The sequence below is a fragment of the Brassica rapa genome, chromosome A05, assembly GCF_000309985.2.
Source record: "Brassica rapa cultivar Chiifu-401-42 chromosome A05, CAAS_Brap_v3.01, whole genome shotgun sequence".
NCBI classification, from domain to species: domain Eukaryota; kingdom Viridiplantae; phylum Streptophyta; class Magnoliopsida; order Brassicales; family Brassicaceae; genus Brassica; species Brassica rapa.
The window spans coordinates 6,248,348-6,261,137 of record NC_024799.2 but is presented as its reverse complement, the minus strand read 5'-3'; the positions used below and the strand labels follow the sequence as shown (position 1 = coordinate 6,261,137).

Genomic DNA, 12,790 nt, shown 5'->3' with positions numbered 1-12,790 from the left:
ACATTAGTGAAAAAAAAACTTATGACAGTCTTATTTCATGTGTCTCTGTCGTTTTTATTAAATACTTAATTGTATACTATATTTAACCATATACAGATAATGAAATTGTAATCAGAAAAGAGATATTTGAACTTTTTCATTTTCCTTGAAAGACAATAGAGACGATTTCTCCAAAGTCTGAGGCTAAAAAATGTATTAAATTCAAAATGAAAAGATATTAGGACAATATTTAGAAATAAAAGATTAGAAGGAGGAAACTTCATTTTTTTACTCAATTTAGCAAATTATTCTAAAAATTAATAGTTGATTTTCTCTTGTATATTTAGGATTGACGATGGCACTTGAATTAGAGCTTACGTCTTCATTAACATAATGGAAAATATATAAAAATTCATCTGCAACTAAGGTAATAAAGTATATTCAATTCTTTTATCAGCAAATTACATATTTAATTAGACATATGTATATTTGAATTGTTTGAAAAACATGTGCATGTGCGTTTACCATTATCCTATTTCATGTTTAAATAAAAAAAAACATTTTGCATTTTTTGTTGTTGTAGTATTAAATTCCTTAAGTCATCAAATTTTTGAAGAAGAAAACTTGATGACAAGACAACTTAACCCTATATCTGCATTATGCTATTTCCTTTTTTTTCGTCAACATCTGCATTATCCTATTTCATTATCGTATTTAACAGTGTAGACGAAACTATATCTGCATTATCCTATTTAATTTTTTTTTTTGCTAAAACTTAACCCTTTTAGGGAAAAAAAGGGAACTTTTAAGCAAAAAAAAAAACAAAAGGAACTTAACGTGGATAATACTAGTAGAGTACTAAAAAGTATGTTGGATTTCAAGAGTGGTGCAGAAAATGTTTTGTATCAGTTTGATTTTATTTATAGGAGTTTAAACTTAGTAATTCAATTTGGACCTTTTCTTTGTCCCTCCATTTCCATCGCCGAAAATATGCACACTCTTTTTTTTTCTATCCATAAGCCAATCGATTAAAATTCTTCTGAGTTCCTATATAAATATTTCAACCTCAACACTTCATTTATAAAAAATCACCATTTACTGGAAAGAAATAAAAGATCTACAACAATGGAATTTTCATATTCTTTATCCCAACGATTTTCTTTCCCTATTTTCGCCATGCAATTTCTCATTATACATAGTGTTTCGTCACTGAACCTTACTAATGAGTATCTCAACCACAAGTGCCTCTTTAATCAAGGGAAATATAACTCTGGAAGTGAGTACGAGAAAAACCTCAACTGGGTCTTCCATTACATTCGTACAAGGCCATTTGAGAATGTCGGTTTCTCACACACAAGTAATGGAACAACGACATCAAATTTTGCTACCGTCGTTCTCCAATGTCGTGGTGACTCTTATGGGTCTAAATCTTATGGGTCTAAATGTCGTACATGCCTTGACACTGCAATTTTGGGGGTAAATGAACCATCATACATTTAAATATAAAAAATTACATGTTTGCAATGATGTAAAACTGTATCTTTGAGCCAAAATAGAATTGACTACATGAAACAAAAACTAGATTAGAGTAATAAGAAAAAATATTAGCTGACAAAGTTTGACATTTGTTAAAGATAGAAATGGGACAGTTGTTAGATATCTGGGGATCCAATGTGAAATCCAGTTTGGATCCACTCCAAATATCCAGATATTTGGAAGGTTGGATCTGTATAATAGAATCTCAGATCAGCATGATTTTAAAGTCTGGATATCTGTATTCTTTAAGTATGTTTACAATATATATAATAAATTTTTCAAGATAACATAAATTTTATACATAAAATTTATGTTAAATGATTTCTAGTATTAATTTTACTTTCTAAAATATTTTATTTTATTTTGGCATATTTTTTTCATTTTATATAATGCTATAAAATATTATTTTAATATTATCATAAATATTTTATCATTAATTTAATGGATATGTGTCTAAATATGAATATCAATTGTTATGTTAATATTTAGACTGTTATCCCTTATCTAGATATCCCAAAATCACTGACCCAGATATGGATAATCAAACATGGATCTGACGGTCCGGATATCCTGAAATTTCTGATATCCAAATTTGTTTAGTTATATAGACATCACAATTTATCTTAGATTATGTTGAAACCGAACTTATGTTGAAGATGTTTTTATTAAATGCTATTGTGTTACTAAAGGTTGAAAAGTATTTATACATGTGCTGTTTCTTTAAATCCTTAATTTTTTACATTCTCAAAATCATCAAAATAATTTCTTCCTATACAAATAATTAGGAGAAGAAATCTTTCACTGAATATTAAATCATCATTTAAAATAATACAAAAGATATATGATTGTATACTGCAGTTTCGTAAGAGATGTCCGAGTATCAAAGGAGGAATGATATGGTATGACCAATGTTTTCTCTATGTTAGTACAGTCGATATAGAAAATCCAAGCAGGACTAATTACGAGAATGTTTTTTCTATGCACAATCCAAATAACGTGAAAGAGGATGCAAAACTGTTTGCCAAGAGGGTGTTGGATTTTTTCTCTGAGCTAACACTTAAAGTCGAGAAAACCACCAGTGACGGTTTTCGCATCATACTTTATGCAGCAGGGGAAAAAAAGCTCGGGAAAAATACATTATATGCAATGGTGCAATGTCTAGAGCTAACAATGGATTGTAAAAATTGTTTGACATGGAGTACCACAAAGCTTTTCAAGAATGACGACATTAAACAAGGAGCGAGAGTTTTTGGTTCAAACTGTGATGTAAGGTATGAACTATACCTTTTTTTAGATTTGTTAAGCACTTTTAAGGTGGTGTTGAATACATCCTCTTTATAATTTCAAATTATATTTTACTTACGTTGACTTTTTCTTTTTGCTGAAATGTAATATCTATATATCAATCAAAATAGTGTTTACAAAAATAGATCCATAGGAATTTTTTAGAAGATCAAAATTGATTTTTTTTAAAATAAGGATTTTCAACTGGCTTGGAAATCTTGAGCCTATAACCCAACTGACTTGTGTTCCATCCTCAGTATCTGATAGTTTTGCTTTAATGACTTCAGTCGATTGCTGATATGTGTATGAGTGATGTTTGGTAACTCTCTTAGTGAGTGATAAGACTGCTGATTCTTACTGTCATTACGATCTTCAGATCAAATTGTTTGTTGATTGAAAAGTGAGTTTGACAAGCCCCAAGCCATGCTCTTTTAACCTCGTACCTTTTATTGTGCATTGCATGATCTACCAACCCGGTTTATCTTCTCTCAGCAGCTCTGAGTAGAACATGTCCCATAACTTACGTGAATTCAATGCTGTTGAAAACTTTGAATAAGTTAAAAATTAATTATGTGTGCCCAAAAGTGTTGTATGTCATTATCTGAATCAATTTGTTTATAGATAAGTTTCATTGATATTGAGCATCACAATTTAGTTTCAAAATAATAAAAAGTTAAAACATGTGTTATTAATATTATTGGTTATTAAAAATTATGACATTTTTTCATTGTAATTATTAAGAAGCCAATTTTTTTATAATTTTTGTTTTTGTTATATATTAAATTTCATCATATGTATTCTGCAAACAAAGAATTATTGCATTTGGTTTAAATAAAAAATATTTTATTTGTTGTATAAGTAATAATATTTTTTATTTTATAACATGTATTTTTAATGATTTTTATTAATTTAATTTCTGTCGTAGAATGTTAATTTTATTAAACAAAATTATTATAACATGTTTAATAAAATAAAGTAGAATTATTATTTGGAAATAAAGGAAAATATAATGTGGTGTGTTAAAAATTAAAAAAAGGTCTTGAATTAATCATCTTTGTATATAGTCATACAACACCTATTTTAGGGTAAACATATCCTGAATGTGATAACTAAATTGAATAATATATACACATATTAGACACAAAATTTAAAATAAAAATTATTAGTATAATAATACCACCTGTACTTGAAAGTTCAGTGGCACAATATACAGTCCTAACGATCATCATATAATATTCATATTCCAACATAAGCGTTATGAGTAATTGGAAAATCATTTACAGAATTATCATGTTCTTTATTATCCAACCAATTATTATTAAAAATATTTAAAAATATACTTAGAATTTGTAAATGTTCTTTGTTCAATGTTTTCATAGAGAGCTTTTGGTATATCATTAACATTTAAACTATATAAAACCTAAAATATTGTTATATAATTAAATATTTCATTTAATAATATCTAGAAATTATATTTTTTATCCAAAATTAAAATTGTTTTCTAAAATCTAAATTTTCAATAATATATTTTAATTTTTAAAGGAAAATATTTCAATATAACAGTATAATTTAGTATATATACTTAAATAAGATACATTATTTTTAATAAAAAATATATAAAATTATGTAATATATAATATATAATTATATAAAATGAAGTAATAAAAACATATTTTATATGTGATAATTTTATATGATTGTTTATACGTAAATAATATATTGGTCTATCAATCTTTGTTAATAAGCATATTTAACGAAGAAAAAATACATTATTCATTAAAGAGGTAAAAGATTCTTATATCATTGTTTTATAGATTAAAAATGATTAAACATGAATAAAGGTAACAATAATGCGGTAAAACTGAAATTCCCCTCATTAGTAAGATCTTACATTTTCTGTAGCATGATGATTTTATAGCATACTGCTAATGTTTTATTATTAGCTATGCAAATACGAACATAATAGTTTTACAGTTATGTAAAATAAATATAAAACTAGATCTCGATCCACCTAATCGCGCGGTGTTTATTTTTATATAAACATTTTGTTTTCAATTCTTCATAGGTATATATTAGTATCATATATATGAGGTGTGTCTATCACTTTTTAAAACATAATAATTTTATTATATATTTTTTTATTGATATTTATTCATATTTTACTGTTTGTCATATTTTTTTAATAAAAAACAACTGTAAGATAATATAGAAGTTATTCAAAGTTATTATGTATTACAGTTTGTAATTATATATATGGAGATACACATTAGTTGTTATCATTTTCTTACATCAATTATCTTATTCATGTTTACTTAGAGTTCAATGTTTTGTATATTCAATATTTATAGGTAATATAGAAATAGTTAGAATCATCATCATTGTTTTTGTGATAACACTTATATTGAGCATTGAATAGTCAACTTCTATGCATGCTAGGGGTCCACCCCCACAAATAAGGAGGGGGGGGGGGGGGGAGAGGGGGGGGGTTTACTATATTTCTTTTTATGTTTTACTAGTGGTCTCTCCGTGTTTCATGCAGAAATGTTTTCTTTGTTTTGTATAATGTGTTTATTTTGTGGGTTTAAATATTTGGCTAATTTATAGGTATAGAATAATATGTTGTAAAATATTTTATAATCGTTGTTGAGATATTATGGCTTAGGTATTATGGTCCTTCAGTTTAACTAATTTGTGTTTTACAATTGTATATTCCCATTTATGCTTATATCTATTCTCGGAAATCATTAGAATTATGTTGATTTTTGATGTTATATGTCGTTATGTGTATTGAGTATTTTTTTAAAAAAAATACGATTATTGACTTGAAGTTCCACTTGGAGACAAAATTTTGGTGTCACATTGCTGCTAAACTGATTTGTTTTAATTAAAAAAATCCAATCTAGTTCTTAAAATAAAACCCGAATTCTCTAGCTTAAAGTATGAACACAAATTGTTTAGCTTGTTTGTATCAAAAATACATTTAGCATTGATTTTTGATGTTATTGCGGTAACATGTAATCATAGTTATATATTCTTATAATATTTTCATGTAAAATGGTAGCCTCGTAAATCTAACTCAATATATATTTTGTCAAGTTATTTCGTTATATTAATTTTATATAACCAACACCAAAGATCAAGCATGAAAATATGGATTTTGGTCTTTACTTAGAAAACAAAGGGTACTGAATGATATGACTTATTTAATTCTTGGACGAAAATAGTTTTTTAGGGGTTTTCTATAATTGTATATAATTTATATCTTAAATATAAAAAGAAGAGAGAAGATATTGCATGAATAATGTATTATGGTATGAAAACTTAAAAGCGTGTTTCTTAGACATACCTAAAACAAAAAATAAAACAAAAAAAGTTGCTATACAAATTAGAGATGAGTATGTTATTATCATTGTTCTAAGCATACTTCTCAGGTTTAGTTAGGTGGAGGATGAGATTAACTGACCAGTAAGAAGGCTCTTTATGGCGAGGATTGTAGCCTCCAAGAAGACAATTTGATTTCAGTGGTGCTTGGATTTTTTTCAATCATTAGAAACCTAGCAAGAAGCCCATTAATCACAATAGCAAAAAGGGCGAGAATCATATTAAAAAGAGGTGATGTGGCACTGCGAGATAATCTTACCTCAGCGCAGACAACATCCAAGGCAAATCGGTTTGAACAGCTAATCACCGCTTGCTGAACATCTAAATCCACGATTATTCAGGTTTTATGGTTGCTAGCAAAACACCAGGTCAACGACAAAAAATCACGCGAATGTTCACTGCTCTTCCTTCCCTTAGTCTAACCTCAACCTGTGGATAACAAAAACGCAGAATAAATGTCTTAACCTATGAAACGAAAATTACTCAAGAAGCTTTGTTTATGCCTTATTTCTTGCTTGTTGGCCTTTAGGGCTGGCTAAGATGAGGGACATCATTCTCCCTTCACACGGCAAGAAAGAGTATCAGGTGCAGGTGTTAATGGATGGAAGCTTGTTGAAGCTGGAGGCAAAGATCCAGGTGGAGTTCACTCAAGTTTGTTGTGAAGATCATCGATCCTTTGTAAACGTTCGTTGAGATCATTGATTGCATCTCCAAGTATTTATGATCCATCTATCTGCAAATGACATACAAATCCACTAAAAATGCTAGGAGTTTTTAGCTCAGGCCAAATAAAGGCAACAAACATGACACAAAATCTCTCCAACTCTTGAACACTTGCAAAAACCAAGAGACATCAATTACCCAATCATAAACTCTCGCTCAGATCTGTATTTTCTTTTCTAATGACTAAATTAGAGAAATAGTCACAATGTTTAAGTATTCACACTTGCTCTACCAATGAAACTAAGAACATGCTTATGGTACTGAAAGTAATCCGTTCATCCGGTTTTTGGTATATGTGGAAAGGTTTAATAAAATTGATTTGGCTACTTATATCATGAAAGTGTACTTACTTTTTCGGTCACATATCCATTTAGAATTCAAGAGTTAACCGTGCTTGAACTGGACCTATTGGAAAGTGATTCGTGTTATCGTACAAGTGAGGCTAGAGCAAGGAGAAAGGTCATGTGGTGATTGAAGAATCAATAAAAAAGACTTCTAAGCCCCTGTAAAATTAACGCACCACTCATCATTCATAAAAGGGTCAACAAGCCGAGTAAGCGAGTGTGGAAAGACGATTAGCCATAGACAGCCGGGACGTTACAAATGGTATCAGGGCTGGTTAAAACTATTTTAATTAGATGGTCTGATAATTAATTAACGTTCTTTAATTATAGCTTAGTGTATTTAATGAACCCATTTAGTTTCCCTTACATTACATATCTTTGAATCTGTTAAATATTAATTGGGCAGTAATATAAAATAATACAATTGTTGTCTAAATTACATCGAGTTAGTTACCAATTTTTGGCAAGCTCCAAAGGTGGACAAGTACATATAACTTTAGCAAATTTTACTAGGTTTAACGTCAGTTTTAAATTGAAAACAAAGGTTCTTGCAAATTCTTATTATGTCTACAAATTTATAACATATTACAAAGCTCATTTAGTACACGAGTGTGCTTGATGAAACAATTTAGTTCCCCGGACGTTACATATGTTTCATATAATAATCTGTCAAATTTAATTGAACAGAAAATATAAAAGGGGAAATTTGGAATATACTCTGCAAATAGATTTTATTTTGAAAAATACACTGTGTTTTATTTCTTTTGAAAACTACACTTTTTGTTAATTTAAATGACTAAATTATCCTAACAAAAAATATATAATTACATTAAAAATTTAAATTCAATATTTTGAATTTTTTTTTAATTTAAATGACAAATAGTAAAAAAAATGAAAACAATCATAGTTGAAGTCTTTAACTTGAAGACACAATCTTTTGTGTAAAGCAAAAATTTCATGTACTTTGGAACTTAGCAAATTTTGATCTAATGCTATTGTGCTTTATAAGTTTTGAATACTTCCCCTCTGTTGAAGTTTTGAACATACTCATGACTAATGCAACAACTTATGACCTCATGAATTTATCACTTAATGGAGAAATGTCTTTTTTTATTGTGACAAGTTCAGTGTGATGGTGACTTTTAATATGTAAAATCTTACATAATGCATTAGGAAAGTGATAATTTTTTTCCATAATAATTTCTGTTTATATAAGATTAATAGTTTTTTAAATGATAAACATTGAATTTTTAAATTATTTTTCCAATTCTATATTTAAATTATTAAATCGTTAATATATCTTACCTCAATAGTTTCGAAATTTAAATTTTTATAAGATAATATTTAACTGAAATTGGAAATGTCTTTTTACATATAGGACAAGTGTAATTTTCAAAAACAAATTAAATCAAAGCATTTTTTTCAAATTTGATAGCATAAACAGAGTATTTTCCTGATTATCTTAAGATAGAATAATATAATTTGTGATTATAATTACACAGAGTAAATAATATAACCGCTTCTTGGCATGTGCCAAAGGTGCACACGCACTGACACCACATAGTATAATTTAGGCAGATGTAAATTAGATTAAAGTCAGTTTTTAAATCAAAAAGTTAAGGTAATTTTTGCATTTTCTTATTATAATTACAAAATTAGAACATATTATAAAGCCCATTTAGTTCATAAGTGGTAAAAAATTTAGTATCAGTTTGATTTTTTTTTTTAGAAGTTTAAACTTAGTAAAACATTTTGAATTTGGACTTTTTCTTTATCCCTCTGTTTTCGCCGCCAAAAATATGCACACTATTCTCTTCTATCTAATGAGCCATTCAATTAAAATCCTTTTGAAAATCTTATATATAACTGTCAGTCTCAACACATCATTTATGAAAACCACCCTTTACTGAAAAACAATAAAATCTAAGAGAATGAAATTTTCATATTCTCTACCCAAACGATTTGTTTCCCCTATTTTAGCTATGCAGTTCCTCATCATACATAGTGTTTCTTCATTGAACCTTACCAATGAGTATCTCAACCACAAATGCTTCCTTGATCAAGGAATATATAATACTGGAAGTGAGTACGAGGACAGCCTCAACATAATTTTACGTAGTGTTCGTACTGGTAGTTATTATAAGAACGGTTTCATGCGCACAAGCAGAGGTCGTGAACCTGCTCCTGATGCTGTCACCGTCATGTTCCAGTGTCGTGGTGACTCTTATGGGTCTAAATGCCGTACATGTGCTGACACCGCAGTCGCAGGGGTAAACGAGCCGTCATACATTTAAATATAATGATTAAGTTTTTGAGGTGTTATAAAACTTTCATTTGAACAAAACAGAAATGACTACATGAAACAAAAATAAGATTATGGTTAACTAAAAAGTATCAAAGATAGGGATGGGATAACTATCAAAGATCTAGATCATATATGATATTCGCTCTAGATCCACTCTAAATATCCAGATATTTGTAAGATCGTATTAGTGTGATAGTATAACTAAAGATAAAATTAAATTTTATACAGTTTTTTTTATTTTTAATTATTTTATAGCATTACTTTTACTTTTTGAAAGATTACATTTTATTTTGGAATATTAATTCCATTTTAGATAAATATCAATATCTAGATATCCAAAAATCACAGGTCTAGATATGGATAGTTATAACATGGATCTAACGGATCCTGGATATCCTGAAATTTCTGGATATCCAAACCGCTCTCAACCTGGTTATTTAGACATCACAATTTATCATAAGTTGTGTAGAAACCAAATTATATTGACGATGTTTTTATTAAATGAACTAAGTTAATAGAGGTTGCAAATAATTTATACATGTCTGGTTTCTTTAAATCCTTCAATTTTAAAATTTCTCCTAATCATAAAATAATCAGTTGTTATACAAATAATTAGGAGAAGAAAGATTTCACTGAAATATTATTTCATCTTTTAAAATGATACAAAACATATACGGGTTGACAATGCAGTTTCGTAGAAGATGTCTAAGGAACAAAGGAGGAATAATATGGTACGACCAATGTTTTCTCTGGGTTAGTGCAATCGGTGAAGACATGCCAATCAATACTAATTACAAGAATATGTTTTCTATGTACAACCCAAATAACGTAAGAGGGGATGCAAAATTGTTTGCCAAGAGGGTGGTGGATTTTTTTTCTGAGCTAACACTTAAGGTTGATAAGAATACCGAAGTCGGCTCTGTCGTCATACTTTACGCAGAAGGGAAAAAGAAGCTTGGGAAAAATACATTGTATGCAATGGTGCAGTGCGTAGAACTAACAATAGATTGTAAAAGTTGTTTGACATGGAGTATCTTAAAGCTTTTCAAGAACGACGACATTAAACAAGGAGGGAGAGTTTTGGGTTCGAACTGTGAAGTAAGATACGAGCTATACCCTTTTATTAGGAGTTAAGCATCTTTTACGGTGGTGATGAATACATCTGCTTCATAATTTCCAATTATGCTTTAGTTTTGTTTAGTTTTTTTTTGGCTCAAATTTAATACATATATTAATAAATAGAGTTGTTAAGAAACAGATCCAAAGAAATTGTTTAGAAGATCAAAATTGATTATTATTTTTGTTAAACAATGATTTTCAACTGGCTTGGAATTCTTGAGGCCATTATTCAACGGAATTGTGTTTCATCTTCAGTTTCTGATAGCTTTGCTTTTAGTGACTTCAGCCGATTGCTGATATAATTATGAATGATGTTTGCGAACTCTTTTACCAAGTGACGAGGCTGCTGGTTTTTAGTGCCATTGCATTCTCTTGAGTCCACTATATGATTTCTTGAAAAGTGAGTTTACAAGCACCAAGTCATGCTCTTTTAACCTAATACCTTTTATTGTACTTACATGTTCTACCACTCGGGATTTATCTTCTATTAGCAACTCTGATAAGAACATGTCCCATAGCTTATGTTAATTTTAATTCTGTTAAGAACTTTTAACTAAAGGAAAATCAAAAATCTAGCACCATAAGTGGAAAATTTCATCATCTAAAGCTGTGTGTTATAGAAAATGACATAATATTGTATTGGTATCGAGTATCAGAATTGAATTTTAAAATAATAAAAAGTTAAAACATGTATTGAAATATTATTGTATGTTGAAATATTATTCTTGAAATATTATTGCATGTTAAGTTTCGAAAGAAAAATTATTTGAATTTAATTGTATAATGAATTAATTTATTTTTATTATATTATATATAAAATTTTATCATTTTCATATTTTTAAAACAGAGAATGTTTTCATTTAATTTTGGTATAAAATATACTTGTTTATAATTATTTTCATTTTAATAATTTGAAATTTTTTTTAATAATATAAAATAAAAATTATAAAAATATTTTTAAATTATGTAAAACTTTATTTTCATTTAATTTCAGAAGATAATTGCTATTTTAATTATTTTATATCTATCATTTCTTCTATCATAATTTTGTAAACGTCATAATTTCATAGAATTACAAAACAATGAACTTTTCACCTAACTCTCATTACACCATTAGGATTTTATCCACCGAACCTTTGCAGTACCATTAGGACATTCACCACCTAATCCTTGTAGCACCATTAGGAATATCCACCTAATCTTTGTATCGTTGTTAGAGAGAGACTCGGCACTCCTTAATTGCGAAGTCACCTTGAGGATTCTCCTCCTACAATTGAAGCTTTCAGGATCTTTTGGCTGGTCTGATACCAATTGTTAGGCTTTTTCCAATCCCATGTCCAATTCGTCTGCGAATGATTAGTATGATATTGTCCACTTTGGACCCGAAGGCAAAGCTCACATGAATTTGGTTTTGGGCTCCTCCCCAAAAGTTTCGTATTAATCAGAGTTAGACATCTCTTTAAATACTAGATATTATTTGTCTAAATTTTTAATGTGGGACTTTGTTTGCATTCAAAATATGAATAAAAATCAAATTTCATTCCAATGATTTTTTCTGGAATAAGAAAAAAAAGGTTATAAAACATTCATGAATAAAAAATGCATGCGCATGAAGGGGAATGATATGGAATAAAATTCCATATTTTTATTCATAACTTTCATTATTCCATTCATCTCCATCCCATTTTTTAATTCTTCTGTTCATTCATATCATTCCTAGACTTGGCTACCCATTACAGCCTACATTAGCTACTATTCCCACAAAATGATTTTACTCCGTCTTGATAAGATCCTTGCTTAATCTTCCAAGAGAAATAATTTTCAAAAGGTATGGTAGTAACTGATTGTTACATATAAATAAGAAGCTCAAAACGCTTCACTTTACCTCAACTTATCAGTGGGTTAAGAACGAAAGAAAGAAATGAGATCGGTCGATATGGTCTTCTTCTTAGCCGTCTCAAGAGCTCCCCCGAATGGACATTACAGAGGGGAAAAGGTCTTCGACGTCAGAAATTACAGTGCTCTATGGCCAAAGAAAACGCTTTTGCGTTTACCAAAAAGCTTGGATCGTAGTGTAAAATCAACGATCTATACTCCTTTCGGAATATTCTTTTCTCCG

General features: G+C 28.8%; 2 protein-coding genes across 2 annotated transcripts in view; one reads left to right on the top strand and one right to left on the bottom strand.

Moving 5' to 3' along the window:
* LOC117134085 overlaps positions 1 to 12,790 on the bottom strand; it is a 905,201-nt gene that overhangs the window by 203,416 nt on the left and 688,995 nt on the right. The window lies entirely within an intron of this gene.
* LOC103867561 (putative cysteine-rich repeat secretory protein 35) lies at positions 2,856 to 10,925 on the top strand. Its single transcript, XM_009145638.3, has 2 exons — positions 2,856 to 9,517; positions 10,243 to 10,925. The coding sequence occupies exons 1-2, from the start codon at positions 9,179 to 9,181 to the stop codon at positions 10,684 to 10,686; spliced, it is 783 nt and encodes a 260-aa protein (XP_009143886.1). The 5' UTR covers positions 2,856 to 9,178; the 3' UTR covers positions 10,687 to 10,925.

Bases quoted from the DNA above. Each gene is read 5' to 3' on its own strand.
- LOC103867561 (XM_009145638.3), top strand. From the start codon at position 9,179: ATGAAATTTTCATATTCTCTACCCAAACGATTTGTTTCCCCTATTTTA. The intron at 9,518-10,242 runs GTAAACGAGCCG...TTGACAATGCAG, and splicing joins CTGACACCGCAGTCGCAGGG to TTTCGTAGAAGATGTCTAAG.